This window comes from Girardinichthys multiradiatus, chromosome 8, assembly GCF_021462225.1.
Source record: "Girardinichthys multiradiatus isolate DD_20200921_A chromosome 8, DD_fGirMul_XY1, whole genome shotgun sequence".
Taxonomy (NCBI): Eukaryota; Metazoa; Chordata; class Actinopteri; order Cyprinodontiformes; family Goodeidae; genus Girardinichthys; species Girardinichthys multiradiatus.
The window spans coordinates 37,576,720-37,594,375 of record NC_061801.1 but is presented as its reverse complement, the minus strand read 5'-3'; the positions used below and the strand labels follow the sequence as shown (position 1 = coordinate 37,594,375).

Genomic DNA, 17,656 nt, shown 5'->3' with positions numbered 1-17,656 from the left:
AACCTGAACCATATACCAAAGTATTCTAAAGTCAAATATAAACCAACAGCAGAAGCTTGGCACAAACTGGGTCATCAACAGGACAATGATACATAAAAAACAGATCTACAACAGAATCAAACAATCAGTCAACTAAACTCATACAACCAGGAGTGATGCTTTACAGAGGTTATAAACAGAAAGACAAACATAAAAACCACTAGAGAAATACATTAAAAGGATCTACCCAAGTAAGCTGAGAGACCTCTGTGTCTCAAGAAGTCAGGTGAAGATACAACTGGAGAGACTGAATCAGGATAAGGCTACAGGTCCAGATCGGTCAGCCCTAGAGTCCTGAAGGCCTGTGCAGAGCAGCTCTGTGGGATTCTGCAGCACCTCTTCAACCTTAGCCTGGCCCAGAAGAAGGTTCCGGTGTTGTGGAAGACCTCCTGTCTTGTTCCGGTACCAAAGAAAACTCACCTATCAGTCCTCAATGACTATAGACCAGCTGCCCTGACATCTCACATCATGAAGGTCCTAGAGAGACTCCTGTTGGCCCACCTGAGAAAGCAAACAATGAACTATCAGGACCTCCTTCAGTTTGCTTATCGCTGTGGAGTTGGAGTTGAAGATGCCATCATACACCTGCTTCAACAAACCCACTGTCATCTGGACAAAGCCAGCAGCACTGTGAGGATCATGTTCTTTGATTTCTCCAGTGCATTTAATACAATCCAACCTGAATTGCTTTGTCAGAAACTCCAGAAGACTCAGGTGGAGGCCTCAACAATCTCCTGGATCAAAGACTACCTGACAAACAGACCACAGTTTGTGAGACTGAAGGGTTGTGAGTCTAACCAGGTAGTCAGCAGCACAGGAGCACCACAGGGGACGGTACTCTCACCATTTCACTCTGTACACCTCAGACTTTCAGAATAAGACAGACTCCTGTCATCTGCAGAAATACTCGGATGATTCTGCACTCGTGGGGTGGATCAGAGATGGACAAGAAGCTGAGTACAGGATGGTGGTGGACCGCTTTGTGGCATGGTGTGGAAACAATCATCTCATTTTGAACGTGACTAAAACAAAGGAGATGATTGTAGATTTTAAGAGAAACAGGAATAAGTTAAAAACTATTTCTATCATGGGAGAAGAAGTGGAGGTGGTGGAGGAGTATAAATACCTCAGTGTTCACCTGGACAACAGACTAGAGTGAAGTCTGCAACTGTGAAGCCATCTACAAGAAGGGACAGAGCAGACTGTACTTCTTGAGGAAGCTTAGGTCCTTTGGTGTTTGCAGCAAGATGCTGCATATCTTCTAGAAGTCTGTTGTGGAGAGTTTGATCTCTTCTGCCATCATCTGCTGGGGAAGCAGCATCAGAGCCAGGGACTTAAAAAAGCTCAACAAGCTAATAAAGAAGGCTGGCTCTGTTCTGGGGACTCCTCTGGAACCTCTGGAGATCATTGTGGAAAGATGGATTCTTCATAAAATGAAGAACATTATGGAGAACCCTGAGCATCCTCTTCATGACACTGTCCTACAACAACAGAGTGTCTTCAGTCAGAGGCTTCTTCAGATCTGCTGTAAAACGGAGCGCTACAGGAGATCCTTCCTGCCCACAGCCATCAGCATCTACAACGGCTCTTTGAAGAAACCTACATAATATGAGCTATAACAACATTTAATTTCCCTTTGGGATTAATAAAGTATTTTTGAATTGAATTGAAAACAAATAATACTAATAATATGTATATTAAAATAATGAAGAATTAAAAGAGAGATAAATCAATTACAAGAGATGAGGAACGACAGTACTTGGCGCGGTTATTATATTATTATAGTAAGACCGATATTATTATAAAAAATAATTACTAAGAGTTACTGCCCCTAAAGATGGTCCTACAAGCTACAGCATAGTCTTATGGGATGTACTTAGTTTTTCCCCATGACTATTTGTACCACAAACTTTGAGAACATGAGCAAAATCTCTGTCAGCAAAGACGAAAGCACATTTCACTAAACTGGAGGTAAGATTTATAAACTGAGGCAACCGGTTTTAATCAAACTTCCATTACTTCAACTGGATTTTACAAGGATCTATAGATCAGAGCATCTTAGTACACACCTAAGCATTAGATGCTTTTAATCTACTAATTGTTCTCCATTTTCTTCTTCATGTCAACATTTTACTCACCCATCCATAGACCTAAATCTGCTATTTTTAATCATCCAGATGCTTTTTGGGAAATGTTTTAGCAGCAGATGTCATGGCTATGGCTGATCCTGCATTTCTTCACCCAAACCCCAGAACACCTCATTGTTAAACATGAAATTTATTCATAATCTTTCTGCTTCGATATGCCTCGATGCTTGCAGCAAGGAGCAGCAGCGGTCTGCAAAGACCATGTCAGTGTGGGAGCAGCGGACCAACCAGCTGAGGAAGCACAACATGAAGACAAGCACCGAGGCCCTGTTCAATGAGGTGGATCCCGAGGAGCATCTCAGGATATCAAGCACCCTCCATCTGCATCCCGATATGAAGACTCACACTGACCGACCACTTGTTGTGGAGGACAAGAATGGTGATCAAACAAGACCTGGAGTGCAGGAGGAGCCAGGAGGGCCCAGACAAGGTGGTGTAAGGGACAGCTTCCACACCCATCCCAGGAGGCATTACCACCACCGAGACAGAAATGGTGAAGAAGGTGATAGCCAGGGAGGCAGACACCACAGTCATCACAGCCGGAGCAGAGAACACAATGCAGATGGTTCCCAGGAAAAAGAGAGGGGAGGGAATCATGAGGGAGGTCAGAGACACCACCACCAAACTGGTTCACCTGAAGAGGATCCACGGGCAGGAGGAGCAGAGGAAAGAGGGCATCGCCACCACCGCTCCCGTCGAACTCCGAAAGAGGGAAACAGCCGTTTGACAAATGATACACAAGAAGAGGGAAAAGGAAATGGGGACAGCAATGGCGAGAAGAAGCTGCATTCTTCCTGCATGGCTAAAGCTCATTCTACTCTGAGTGGTGACGAATATAAGGGGAACAAAAATGGATTCAAAAGTAACAGGTGAGACTTTTGGAGCACAACTTAGAATTTGTTGGTTCCAGATTGGTTAAATCAACTGAAATGCCGCGACTGAAGTTGGTTTAGTTCACTTCACCAACAACAACCTCAAAATCTAATATGGCTGGATTGCTTGGAATAGTTAGTTATATTATAGGAGTAAGAATCAGAGATTTTTATTTTTAAGTCCAAGTCAAGTCTCAAGTCTCTTACGACCGAAATAAATATTTTCTCATCATATCCATGTCATATAGGTCACCTCTAACCCTGCATCACTGTAGGTTAGGCATCCAAACCCGCACTGTTTGGCCTAAATTATTACATGAAGATTTAGTAATTATCTTTCAATATTTTAATATTTATTAACAGCTACATTTTAATAATTTTGCCTACAATTTTAAATCCAAAAAACTGCTAAAGGCTGCTTTATATTAATTTGAAAATTTTTCAGATGTGATATTTACCCCATTAGAAATAAAACAGGCACTTATGCTGTAAGGAAAACAAAAGAAACAGATTAAAACCTGTAAATGTTGATTTTCTGAGTGAATCAAACAAAGTTCTTTTTTGTCTTTGTAGTGACTAAGTTAACAGCTGTTTATCTCTCTTCATATTGTTCACTCCTTCATTCTATATTGCACTAAATATGGTTTGCAGAATTTTCTTCTCACCCTTAGTTGGAGAAGTTTTAATAATATTGGGAAATCCTCTTCTAAATCCACATTTAAAACATTTGTACTCAATTCTAAATAGTAAACATGCTCTTGATTTCAGTTACCTTTGGATATGTTCTCAGCAACAGGACATTCTTTGTATAATTTTACTTATCCAAAACTTTTTTTACCAGGGATAAACAGGTGGATACTGAGGAGGACAGCCTTGCTGGCAGTTCTTTACAGCTGAAGCGGAGCAGTTTGACTCCGAGTGAAAAACAAGAAGATGCTGACAACCAGAAGAACTCCACCAGGGCCAGCCAGGCTGGCCTCAACAGCAACGCTGTCCACATCCCTGTCACCATCACTGCCCCACCTAGAGAAACCACCGTCATATCTAGTGAGTACAGCATTTCTCTTTCTTTTATTTTAAATACAATTACACTTTAGACATTAAATATTCACTGTATGTTCTACAGAACATTAGTAAGCTTTTATTTTGATCTAATTAAAAGAAAACTTGATCTGTAAAATGCTGCCTGTTAATAGCTGGAATATTATGGTTCTTTTCTACATTAAGTCATTGTTTATACCTTTTAACATTTTTATACAGTGATTGTGAGTACATATCAGTACTATTTACCTATAGACAGCTGTCAGAGTGATCTAAGTTTGGAGAAAGTGTATCCTGCTGCTGCGCTCTTAGCACTCGTTTCCTCGGTTTCTCCCTGCTACTTTATTGGTCATCACAATGATGGCTGTAAATTACTGACAAAAAATCCAATTGGTGTGAAGATCTGACAAGCAATAAAGAAGCCTGAATGACCACTTATGTTGGAAAAAAGGGTTCATGTGTCCTTTTCCTCACTTGGAGTGTGATTTTTTTTTGGCAGATTGAGAGAGCGAGAAAAGGGGGAAAAGAGTACTCAAGTGAGGTTAATGAGAGTTGATAACCCTCTTTTTTCTGATTGATTAGCTGCAAGCTGACTCCAAGCAGTTAGCTTGGCTCTAAAAGCTGCTACTTTGACTTTCGTGGCTATTGGTTTGACTCTCAGTAGCTGTTAGCTGGACTCTAACTAGCTAACATCTACATAACTTGACTCAATGTAGGTGTTAGCTAGATTGTCAGTAGCTGTCAGCCAGACTCCTAGTACAGCCGTTAGTTAGAATCTGAGTAGCTGTTAGCTTTTCTCGTAAGAGCTGTCAGCTCAACTTTGAGTAGCTACAGCTAACATGAACAGATTGATTTCACAAAAGTAGAACAATTGAAGGGAATGCTACAATAAACAACACTATGCATTTCTTATCCAAATAAAAATCTAACTTTTATCTTTGTTAAATATTTATGTTGCTGTACATAAGTGCTATTTATATATTCTTTTGCTTTACATTAGTGAACAACATCGATTGTGACAACTTCCAGCTCAGCGAGGAGAAAAAAGATCTGGAAGAGGAGGAGGCAGCTAACGGACCTCGGCAGATCCTTCCCTACAGCTCAATGTTCATTTTCGGACAAACAAACCCGTAAGTTTCAACTGGAGGGGGTCTCAGCGGAGCAACACATAATACGCAGAAAGATGTTTAGCACATTTCAGCCCTCTAAATTATACTACACTAACAAACAATCAAATAAATTATTTGAGATAGATGAATATAAGAAAACTTAGCTGTTCTTATATGTGTAGTTTAATTTTATTTCTCATTCATTGAAGGAGATCGTTGTTTATTGTTTTTTCATCATTCATTTGAGATACAATGTGAATATATTGACATATTTTTAAACGTAAAAAAGGCTTCTTTTGTCATATGCAGAAATATTTTTAAAATAAAAATAAAAAATGGTTCCTTCTTTATCAGAAAGCACAACAGTGATGGTAGCAGCTAATATAAGTTGAACATGTCGCACCAAAAAGCTACCAGCAAACAAATCTAATCAAGTAACAACGAAGCCTCTATCTGCTCTGTAATTATGCCATTCTCAAACAAGGCTCACTTTAGCCTTATAATCCTTGGAAAGGAAGTTTATTTTTTTGAGATAAGATGAACAAAAGTTTAAGGTGTGCATTTCCACAAAAATCTGTCTTGCAAAAATCATAGTTTTTAACGGCAAAATTCCTGTTCACGCTTTCTGTACATGATGTTCAACGTTTTTCAAAAATCAGAATCAGATTTATTTCTAAATGAATTTCACCACTGACAGACTTTTTCTTTGCTATGTTGTTGCGAAAAAGAACCAAACTTTGAATAAACATAATAAGAACAGACACTGAAGAAATATTTTAACACTATATAAAACATAAAGTATAAATATATGTACATTATACATAGAAAAATTATAAAAGTCCAGGTAAAATTCTTATTGAGATTAAAATGTCTTTTAACATTTAAACATATAAATGGCAACAAGAAACAACACAGCTACAACTAATACACAGCAAAAAACAAAAATCAGCTGTACCATTTCTGACAAATTCTTCTCCTTTTCTACATTATTTCTGGAAACAGATGCTGCGTATTTAAACACCATTTTTCCTAATTACGTTTCGACTCTGGGAACAGACATGTGTGAAATATTTGCAGTTCGCCGACCTCACTGTGTGTGGTATTTACATATGCTCTGACACAGATACGATGGTCGCAGCCCTAGCAAATATTTATGCTTTGGAATCCATCCCTTGGGAACGTCTGGGGACAAACAGGGAGGGCCATTTAACAGAGAGAATAGTAATATGCATGATTTCCACATCCAGTAGGTTGAAGCACATTGGTAAACAGGATCAAACCTCTTTGGAATGGAAACGGGGAATGACGGAAGGATCCAGCAGAGAACAATGACAATAAGCGTGCTTATATATACTGAGGGCAGTGTGGAGAGAGCAACTGGGAGCTGAGGGAGAAAGACTAATTAAGACAAGAAGCTGAACTCAGACACCATGAAACATTAACCCAAGGGAAAAGACAAAAACTAACCTAAGGGGAATAAACTAAGATCTAAAACAAGGATCACGACTAGATATTTTTCAAAATCACTTAAATAATTAAATGAAAATGTCCGTCAACATGATTTAGGCCAAGAAATCTCAATAAGAAAACAAATCATGCCCCGATCTAAATTAATTCAAGTACAGATAGGAAACAAAGTCATGGACATCTATCAACCTGAAAAGCCATTGATAAAGCCATTTCTAAGGCGTTGGGACTCCGGAGAACCACAGTAAGGGTCATGTTCCACAAATGCAGAAAGCAAGGAACAGTGAAGAACCTTCTTAGGAGTGGATGGCTTACCAAAATCTCTAAAAGCACATTGGCAACTCATCCAGAAGGTCCCAAAAGAACCCAGAACAACATCAAAAGCTATGCAGGCCTCACTGTCTCAGTTAAGGTCAGAGTTCATGATTAAACAATAACCATCTTGATGGTTCGCAAGACATTTAGGAAAATAGTCTGTGGACTGATGAGAATGTTTTGTGATCATCTAGTGTTGCTCTGCTGCTTAAGGATCTGGACAACTTGTCATAATTTTTGGAACCCTAAATGTTGCTTTCTACACGGAAATCCTGGAGGAGAATATGTACCCATCGGTTCATGAAAGGTCCACCTCTGAATGGCTCAAAAACGTCCCATAGTGAACGTTTTGAATCTTATTGAGATGCTGTGGCATTACCTTAAACAGTCTGTTCATGCTCCTACACCCTCCAGTGTGTCTGAATTAAGACAATTCTGCAAAGAAGAGAGGATCAAAGTTCCTCCACATCAATCTAAAGACGCTTGGAGGCAGTTGTTGCTGCTAAGGGTGGCACAACCAGTTATAAGTTACTTTTTCACAATGGGTCAGGTTGGTCTGGATAGCATTTTCCTCTAAATAAATTAAACAGTTTTTGTTTGATGATCTGAAACATTTACATGCGACAAAAAAATAAAACAATACTTTTCCCAGTCCTGTACCTGCCAAGCGGTAACCACCGAGTGCTTAACCTCTGTACATATCTCTGGGTTTTTATGCACATGGTCTTGCAGGGTGCGACGCCTGTGTCACTATGTGGTCAACCTGCGCTACTTTGAAATGTGCATCCTGATGGTCATCACCATGAGCAGCATCACACTGGCAGCCGAGGACCCGGTGCAGGCCAACGCTCCGCGGAACAACGTGAGTCAAGCTGACGTCTGGGCCTCATACATAAACATCTGGGGCGAGCACAACAAACACAGGCAGACATGTATTTGCATGAAAATGTGCATGGTCATGCAAGCGAATGGAGATTAATGCATAAATATCTCTAGTTTTAACTGAGTCATTTGGACAGTCGGCTCCTGTAGATGTACAAGCGAAGGAAAGCTCAACAAAGATGCTTTAATAAAGTATTTTAGGTGCAGTAGTGTATCCTGAACTCACCTTGCAGATAAAGTGTTAAAACAATGACTGAGTATTGCACACATCGAGTTTAATCTCTTATTTCAATTGATATCCATGTGTGACATGTTGGCCCATGTTGGGAGGAGATGCATGCAGACATGTGACCTGAGCTTTTCCCTTTAGACAGACAAGCACAGCTAATTAGCATTTCAGTCAGGGCCACAGAGGCAAACTGAGGTGAAGGTGTGTGTACGTGTTTTGTATTCTTTAGTAGATGTGTGTGCAGAAGAGTGCAAGGCAAACAGAGCCTGAGACCCCTGACAGGATAGAGAAACATAACCAGTCCATTCGCTCGCACCTCCGAGGAGTCTTTAAAAGCGAACTTTCCTCTGACGTGTCATCCTAAACCTTTCTGCTGTGTTTGCAGGTTCTCAAATACCTGGATTATGTCTTTACTGGAGTATTCACGTTTGAGATGGTGATAAAGGTGAGATGAGCCATAGAGACGATAATTGAGCATTTTGAGTTCTTAAAAACCTGTAATGTAAGAATGAGGTCAATCTCTTTGATTTGGCAGAAGGAGATTGGAAATTGTTATTGGTTTATAATAATTTTACTGTTTCAATCTCAATAGTTTTTTTTCATAATAAACAAAACAGTGCCTTGCAAAAGTATTCATACCCCTGAACCTTACAACCACAAACTTTGCTATTTGATAATCCAACACAATTACAGTATAATTGTAAAGTATATCCACACCTGTTTATCCTGATAACCATAAATAAAACCTAGTTCGACAGCTGCCCTCAGAAGTCAAAGATAAGTTCAATTTAGTAGAAACGCAACTGTTGTGTTTCTGGCTCAGAGGTTTGTTGGAAACCATTAGAGAACAAACAGCATCATTTAGACCAAGGAACATCAGTCGGGTCAGGGAGCTGTGGGTAGGCTTTACGCAGGATTAGGTTCTTAAACATTCTCCCAAGCTTTGAACATCTCACAGAGCTCTGTTCAATCCATCATCTGAACATGATGGATCAAACCTACCAAGACATGGGCGTCCACCTGAAACTGACAGGCCTGGCAAGGACCAGATCAGAGAAGCAACCAAGAGGCCTATGGTAACTCTGGAGGAGCTGCAGAGATCTGCAACTGAAGTGGGAGAATCTATCAGAAAGTCAGTTGTTGGTCTTTCTTCAACAGAGCTGGACATTATGGAAGAATGGCAGGAAGGAAGTCATTGTTGGAAGAATGCCATAAGAAGTCCTGTTTGTTGTTTGCCAGAAGCCTTGTATCAGATCCACTTGGAAACATGTGAAAGGAGAAAAAATGAAGGAAATTACTTAGTAATGCTGTCTGCTCCAATACTATCAGAACCTGCAAGTTTTCAAAACCGAACCATACCAGAGTTTGTGAATCCACCTTGATCAAGCAAATAGCATCTCCCTCTTGGCTGACAGTTTTCTTGCATGCAGATGTCCTATATTTAGATGTTTCTGCTCCAACACGCCTGAAGTTCTCTAAAGCATGCACCAAACATGTTGAACAATTGTTTTAGTGTGAAAAATTAGATAAATCATTTCAAACATATATAACCTATATCCTGATTAGGTTGAAAACAGACACAACCCGTGGTGTTTCCATCAATGCACCAACCTAAAACTAATAATCTACAGGATCTAACATTTAGTACAGGGATATTTTAAGTGATAGTAGAGTGTAATGTCTGAAAGGGCTTGGTGGTAGAAAAGGTCTCATAGTGTACTGATCAGAAACTCTGGAGGCTAAAGTAATACCTTTTTTATTATTTTCACAATGAACTTGCTCTTTCATTGTTTTCTGTTTTTGTTTAACGTCTGACTCCAGATGATCGACCTCGGACTGCTCCTTCACCCCGGCTCTTATTTCCGTGACCTTTGGAACATCCTTGATTTTATTGTGGTCAGTGGAGCTCTGGTGGCCTTCGCTTGCTCGTAAGTCACTTTAAGCACCTTGTGTGATGCACATTACTTTATAATTCCCCATATATCAAATTAGATCCACCTACATTACTGAAATAGTGTATAGCTGGTATGTTGTCTCCATTATTATGCTCTTGCTGCTTGTTTTACTTTGCTAAAACCACTTTGCATTTTTGAGCTTCAGGCTTTTATGTAAGCTGGAGGCTTATTCGGTTGTCACAATCAAGCCAGATTGCTCTTTTGTTTTCTACTCACAGTCTGTCCCTTTGTTTTCAATTTACTGGTAGTTTATGAGGGTCAGAAGGACTTTGTTCTTAGTACATTTAAGGCTTTGTTTGCCAGATAATTGCAGCTTTGCTGTTAATCCCTCACACAATGTCAGGTAATTGTTTCCCATTTTTGTATACGGTGTTGCAAACATTTGCAGAAGTAAAAGGCAAATTGCTTACACATTTATTGGTACACCATGGCAAGCATGTATAATTAATCATAAATGAAAGATATTTTATTGCAGCAGCATAATCTCACGCTGGAAATTGGGGAAATTCACTGGCTAAGTGATAATACTGTAATAATTGTTTTTGACAAAAATCAATGATGGCACAGTTGAGGTGTGTTTCCTCTTCACGAACCACTTAAGGGGCAGAGGACACACCTCTTTAGTTATAAAAGGTCTGTGGATTATTAAAACTTCTTCTAAGTTCAAACTAGTTCTAATTCAGTTTCAGATCTTAACCGACATGAAACTGATATAATGTCCTTTGATAGCTGATCTTAATCCAGGTCAGAGCTCTGCTTTTAAAATTTCCTCTGCAGACAGAAGTCCGGACCATTTAAAATCTATCCTCCACACAGTTTGGAGTGGCAGTCCATGGCTTTTAAACCATAACTGCTATAAAACAAAATTGAGATTAATGCAAGTTTGGCCTGATTTAACTCTTCTAAATCACAGTCTTTACTCCACTGCAGTAGGAGACGATCCAGGTTGTAGCTGCACTCCTGCAGGAGGATGAGCCACTTAGTGTAAGGAGACGTTAATCTACATAAAAAACCCGGTTTAGGAGGCCCAAAGTGGAAATGCACACTAGAAATGGGCTAGGTAGATCCAGGAAGTTAAGTTTGGAGAAATAAAGACACAGTCCAGATACCTCAATCTCTTTAAAATAAAAACTGAACCATATATTTTCTGGCTATTTGTAGTTTATGTTTATAGGCTGATCAGAGTCATTCTTCCTGTTTACCTGAGGTATAAATATAACATGACATTGAGACCAATTTCTTTAGCCACTGGCAACAAGGCTGAACTAGGACCCACATTTATCTCTCTACCCTGGACGTTGCAGAGGTAAAACAAATCACTGTTAAGGCATGTTTTGACTGTTTTACCTGGTCAGTCAGTTCCATAACTAGGCTGTGAATGTCAGTCAGGGCAGATGATGCTAAACATTAAACAGCACAGCGTTAGTCTGCCATCATTTCAAAGTTATAGTTGTTTATCCTGATTATCCTGATTCCCAAGTGTTTGCAGGAGACACAGTAAAGGAGTTGCAGTTACAAAGATAAAAGCCATGATTTGTCACTCCAAACCTTATGGAAAGGTGTAACCGTAAAAAACTTGTCTTTGGAGCAGGGCAGAGGAGAGGAAAGGGAAGGAGAGATGGCTCCTGGTGAGAGCCAGGTTACACATTGAAACTGAATTAAAGTCAATTTTATGTCAAGATTTTCAACCACACACATGTAGCAGCAGCTGCAGCATGTCTACTTCATTCCACCCTAAAATGAGTTAATGTGACACAATCCTTGAGGCTGCGATTGTTTTGGTTAGTCTCTTTGAACATAAATACTGTAAAACATATTAACATTTCTGGCTTAAATCCCTAAAAATGGCTTTGAGAAGAATGTTACTCCCTCAGTTTGCACTTTATTTAATTAATATTTACACGAAGCTCATGTGAGAGTAAGCACTGCAATATCCAGCCTCAGTAATTGGGTTTAAATGTGTTTGCAAACAAAACGTTTTTTACCTCTTTACCAGGGGTATCAGTACATTTAGCCAGCAGATGATTCATTCTCAGAGCAGCTGTGAGTTATAGTTAACTGTTTAACTGTATTTGACAGGTTTGCTCTGTGCTGAAACTGGTTTTGGTTCCTCACAGCAGATTCTGCTTTGTAATCTTTCTGTGACTCAGATTTTATTGGCTTATTGTTGTTGCGGCTTCTCTCCGTCTTTTCTCTGTTGCTGAGTCTGCCTCTGCCACTTTTATGTCCTCTTTTGTCTTTGTTTCCTGGCTCGGATTGCTTTCAGGAGCCTTATGGGGTAATGCCTGCTTCTTTTCTGTCTGTGTCTGTCTGTGTCCTCTTGCTTTTCTTCACGTCCATCAACCCCGTGTCATTTGAGTTTCGCAGCTAAATGTTTCGAGCAAATGTCAAATTTTGTCATTCTCATCAGTCATGATTGAAGAAACTGCCATTTACTCTGTGTTTGTTATATACCCACACTTTCCGGTTGCATAATTGTAAATACCTGCTTTAAAATCATCTGGTAGAATAAACGTTTGTAAGCTTTGGTATTGACAAAAATACTGTCAAAAGGATTTGAATTTTTCACATTTGAACTTTATTTTCTCCACAACTTTCAGACATTTGGACACAAACTTTTTGAAAATGACAAGAAACAGAGTGAATGTTCTTTGATTCCATATATTTCTGTTTTTATGCCAGAATTTTCTCTTTTTCTAGTTTTAGATTTGATGAGATTAAACCATTTCCTCTTTTTTCCACCCATCTCATGTTGAAATTGTTTGTCAGACTACTTCCTTCATCAGTTACAGTTATGTCTAATGGGCTGCATTCACAATGCAAGGTTTGCAGGATAATCCTGGATCTGCTGAACAACTGGAGACAAAATGCTTAAGAGTTGGTGTGGCTCAGTTTAGGGAATTGAACTGATTTATGTCAAAGTACCGACGGTACACAGATCTGCATTAAACTGCTTTTGTCCATTCTTCTCTCATATCTTAGATCAGCTTTTGTAAATCCAGCTCTTTAGAAACCTAGTGCTGACCCCGGTAGCTTCAACAACTTTCGTCCAATTTCCAGTCTAGCTTTAATCTCTCAAACCCTGGAAAAACCAGTTGCATCTCCGGTTTAAGATCACCTCTCTCTAAACAGCCTGTATGAACAGGTCCATGTTGAAACAACGGCTCTCGGCTGCTGACTTTGAACTCCTTATCATCCTCATCCTCCTCGGCTTGAGGGTAGCATTCAGAACAACCTCCCACATTATCCTCATTGACAGATTAGGTGCCGCTGCTTTGTCTGGTACAACCCCTGGATCAAATACTGTATAGTTAAAGCCAGATGTTAACCAAAATAAATAAAAAAAACTGTTTCCTTCAGTTTTCTGCATGTTTCCTCTGGTATTTTCATGATTAATCTTTGGTGATTAACTCCAAGTCTTTGAGGTTGGAAGGGCTACTTGCCATCGCCCTAATCTTTAACTGCCCCCTACAGATTCTCTATTAGATTAAAGTCAGGACTCCTAAACGTTAACATCATTTCCAGTCAAAAGAATCACTTTAAATTAACCTAAATCTGCCAAGTCTTAGTAAATAAAGTCTGTGTAGAATCTGGTATTACGAGGTTGTTCTTTCCTTTTACCAAAAAGCAGTATAATTCTTATTGGTGAACCCAAACTCAATAAATGTCTTTTTTTGCTTTTATTCTTCCAGTCAGGAAACAATATCAAGGATGAAGCTTGATTGGACGTTTTAGTGTCTTTAAACAGGGCTGTAGAGACAAACTATGATTTTAGAAGAGGTTCTGGGTAATTAGGTCATACACAGTATCAAAGTGGCAGAAAACAGTTACCCGATCTGCGTGAAGCTGGTAATGAGCCCTCTGTGCTAAAAAAAATAATGATAGACAAATGTAGTGAAATGAGAGACCATAAAAGTAATGGAAATTGTGATTTAATGTGCAGGCCTTGCATTGTGAAAGCAGTAACAACCAAATATCATCATCTGTATCTTTCTACCTTGGCTTATAAACCTGATTTACTTCCACTTCAGCGCATTCATTTAGACTTTTCTAACTAGTCTGTTGCTTTTATTTAAATGCTTCTGACTTTAATTGCAACAAGTGGTCTGTTTTAATGGTGCAAGGTTAAATAATGTTGTCTTCCTGCCTGTTTAATCTCTGCTTTAAGTGTTTATTCAGTTATTTCTTCTTTCTCTGCTGGTAATTTTTCTGTCCTGTCTGCTTGCTCATCATTTCTTTCCCTCATCAGATCACAACAAAGTGTGGCCAGGTGGGAACTGTCCCTATCTACACCTCCCCCTCCTGACTATTAAAATGCAGAACATTCCCATTCCCAGCCTCCTAATAAACCTTTCACCACCAGTCCTACGGTGCCTGCAGTTTGACCAAACGTCAACCCCTCCTTGCTCGTTTTTATCCTCCTGTGCCAATATTGAAAAACCAAAGTCACAAGGCGATATTGGGAATTCCATTAAATAGGTTTCAGAAGCCCAAGCTGCTGATAAACATGAAAATCTGTTTGCTTTTCTTTCCACAATCAGGTCCATCAAAGCTGGTCTTTATCCACCCATCTAAACTCCTACAATCACGATATAAGACGCTTTAATTGGTCAATGTGAGGAGATTACAGCTTTCTTTTACGCCTTTAACATCTCTCCTTTACGCCATGGGCTTAGAGGAGAGTCAATAAAGGAGAGCAGGCTCTCTTCTCAATTTACATCAGTGCGTTTTTGATTTTTATTTCCCGGGCTGCCATGTATGCATGTAAACTAACTATAGACAACCTTATTTTTTGCTAGAAATACACAAATTGATGTCAATTCTTAACAAAAAGCTGATCAAAAAAACGTTTTTGTTCCTATTTGCTTTAAATATTAATTTCAGTTTTATTTAAAAAATAAATTGTCTTTAACGTCCCTAATTTTGTATAGAATCTACCTGCATGTACAGTACTGTGGAAAATTTCATATCAAGCCTGTTTTCTGTAGATTTTCTCTCCAAGCAGCCAGACATTCTTGTAGTCTTTTAAAATGTTCTGGATCTGTAGTTCTCCCGGCTGTTCAGCTCTGTCCAGTATCGTCTGCCTGGCAATGACAGCATGTTGTTCAGGACATGCTTAAAAATTAGGATAAACTGGAGAAGTGGACAGGAGAAGAAGGTCCAGGCCTCAAAAAAACCTATCTGAAGGTCACGCTGTTAAGAGAAACGAAAGAAATCCAGAAAAGACCTTAAAAATGAGCTGAGCGATGCAATATTAGTGAAAAGTTGTTTATTGATTACTGATTGATATTGATAAATTTAGTTAAAATATAGAAGGAGTGTAGAAAGTAATGTAACAGAAAAACATCAACTGGTGTCTAAAGGTGGTCAAACAGGAAACCTTTTAATTAAAATGTAATAATAGAGAATCTGCACATTATTTCAGGTACAGACAGGAAGCCAATCAGTCAAATGTGCAGAAAAAACAAGAAAATGTAGCAGACAACTTGTTTCACTTCAGAGAGCTTTCAGCTGCTTTAATAGAAACTGACAATAGAATAACTCTCCACACACACACACACACACACACACACACAAACACACACACACACACACACACACACACACACACAACAATTTGGAGGAAAAATAAATAAAAAATCTTGAAACAAAAGTATGTGTCATCTAAATGTTTATCAACGGGTTTTAATTGTGGAAGAATGGCTGCAGCCTGAGAAACATTTCTCTGAGAAGGGTCAGGAACTGGACTGACCCTCAGACAGCTGGAGAACAACAGATCAAGACCACTTTTGAAGATTGCTAGAAGGTCGGTGTTCACACAGTACTGTAAGGCACAGTAATATGTACTGTGCCTTACATATTTCCTCAAGTCATTGAACTTCCTGCGAAACACGGAGTGAGCTGGACTCTCTGAACAGGAATCACCGTGTAGAGACGTCTTGACGACTACAAATGACCTGAGTTTGGTGGATGTTCAGCACGTTGTGTCTGGTGCTTCTGAAAGCTATTATAGGACTGTTATTGCCATTTAAAAATGGCGTGAATCCTTGGGTAGCCGGACTGGAACAGAGATTGCATGTCATGGTATTCATTGAAGCATGAGAGCTGCATGCCATTATATTGTAAAAGAACATTTTCAGAGTATAACTTCTTTTCTTTAGAAGCATTGGTCTTTAGCAGAAACTTCGCAACAAAATGAGATTCATTATTGTTGTTTTGTGTGGCTCAAAAATTGGTTTTCCGGCGCGATTCCAGAATGTTTTTATGGTTTCCCCAGTCCCTCCACTTAAAAATCATTGAGCTGTTTTATTGAGAGCTATACGAGTCTGGGCTTGTTTGTCTTTGGGTTTCTGTGTGTTTATGTGACCTGAAAAAGTAGATTTTATTCAGTCTGCATGATAAACACAGGCTTCTAGCCTGATGATGGAACTCAGGAGGACAGACTCCCAGTAAACCAGGCTTATAGTTTCTAGTAGGTTACAATGTTTCCCTCTGATGTGTCTTCTGTTTCAGTTCTGATGGTAAGTCGGGATAAAAAATGCATAACACATAAACAAAGATTTAAAAAAAAACTTCATGCAACCACAGTTAAAGATAAACTGAATTCCTGTTGCTATTATGGCGAGCAGATGTTATTTATACTTTAGTGCTTCTTTGGGATAGATGCATTCAAGCTAATTAAATAAAGCTTGCCGCTACTCTTATACCCTTTATTTAGTCATACACAGAGTTATAGGTTTAGCATATTTATCTCTTTATAACACCTTTTATTTTCAAAGCTCATCGTTTTCTTCCTGTAGTACTCTGCAATACACTTACAGTATCTGATAGTCGATGACTCTTCCTGGCACTCAGTGGATATTTCCCTTTTCTGTGTAAAACTGTATCGTTTTATTTTTATGCTCCATTTTGGATGGCCCCATTCATACGAAAGCACAGTTCCTGCCATTTGACTTCCTTCATTTATTATAAAGTAAGAACAAAACTTCCCCATTGCTTGACTTGTGTCCCAGAGTGTTTACAAATATTTTACCAGTCCCTGTTTACATTGTGGCTTCTTGGGGTTGATTAAGAAACACAAGAAACAGTTTTCCTGCAAGAAGGATCCAAATAAAAACACAATAGAGGAAGGGTATTATGGAGGAGCAAAGAAAAGAAAGAAACAACCCAATCGTTCTTGCATGTTTCTCTAGAATTAGATGATCCACTCACATGCATGTGCTCCACTAACCGAATGCAAACAGGTATGACCAGTATACCTGTTGGACTACATTCTAATCTTGTCAATGGAGCTTTAAAGGAGAAAAGAGCAATCGATTACAGCATATCTCCCAGACTGACTGCATTTTCAATCTGCACAGAGGAACGAAGGGGAAGGACATCAACACCATCAAGTCCCTCAGGGTCCTACGAGTCCTGCGGCCTCTGAAGACCATCAAACGGCTGCCGAAGCTGAAGGTACGGTATTTCACTCTGTCTGAATGTTCTGGAAAGTCTAGAAACACAGATCAGTTGGTTCTGGACATATTCACAATCCCCTGCTGTATTATGAGTCAAAGATATAAAACTGTATATGAAGATTTGTTGGTAGTTAAAGTTC

The 17,656-nt window shown here is 39.2% G+C and overlaps 1 protein-coding gene across 1 annotated transcript in view; it reads left to right on the top strand.

The window, feature by feature from the left end:
- The window catches only part of cacna1bb (calcium channel, voltage-dependent, N type, alpha 1B subunit, b), a 214,162-nt gene that overhangs the window by 134,964 nt on the left and 61,542 nt on the right, over window positions 1–17,656 (top strand). Inside the window, exons 19-27 of the mRNA XM_047372543.1 lie at window positions 2,360–3,055; window positions 3,900–4,105; window positions 5,100–5,229; window positions 7,723–7,852; window positions 8,487–8,546; window positions 9,923–10,029; window positions 12,323–12,334; window positions 14,306–14,326; window positions 17,418–17,514. Of these exons, the coding sequence (XP_047228499.1) occupies window positions 2,360–3,055; window positions 3,900–4,105; window positions 5,100–5,229; window positions 7,723–7,852; window positions 8,487–8,546; window positions 9,923–10,029; window positions 12,323–12,334; window positions 14,306–14,326; window positions 17,418–17,514 (1,459 nt within the window). The remainder of the gene's footprint in view (window positions 1–2,359; window positions 3,056–3,899; window positions 4,106–5,099; window positions 5,230–7,722; window positions 7,853–8,486; window positions 8,547–9,922; window positions 10,030–12,322; window positions 12,335–14,305; window positions 14,327–17,417; window positions 17,515–17,656) is intronic.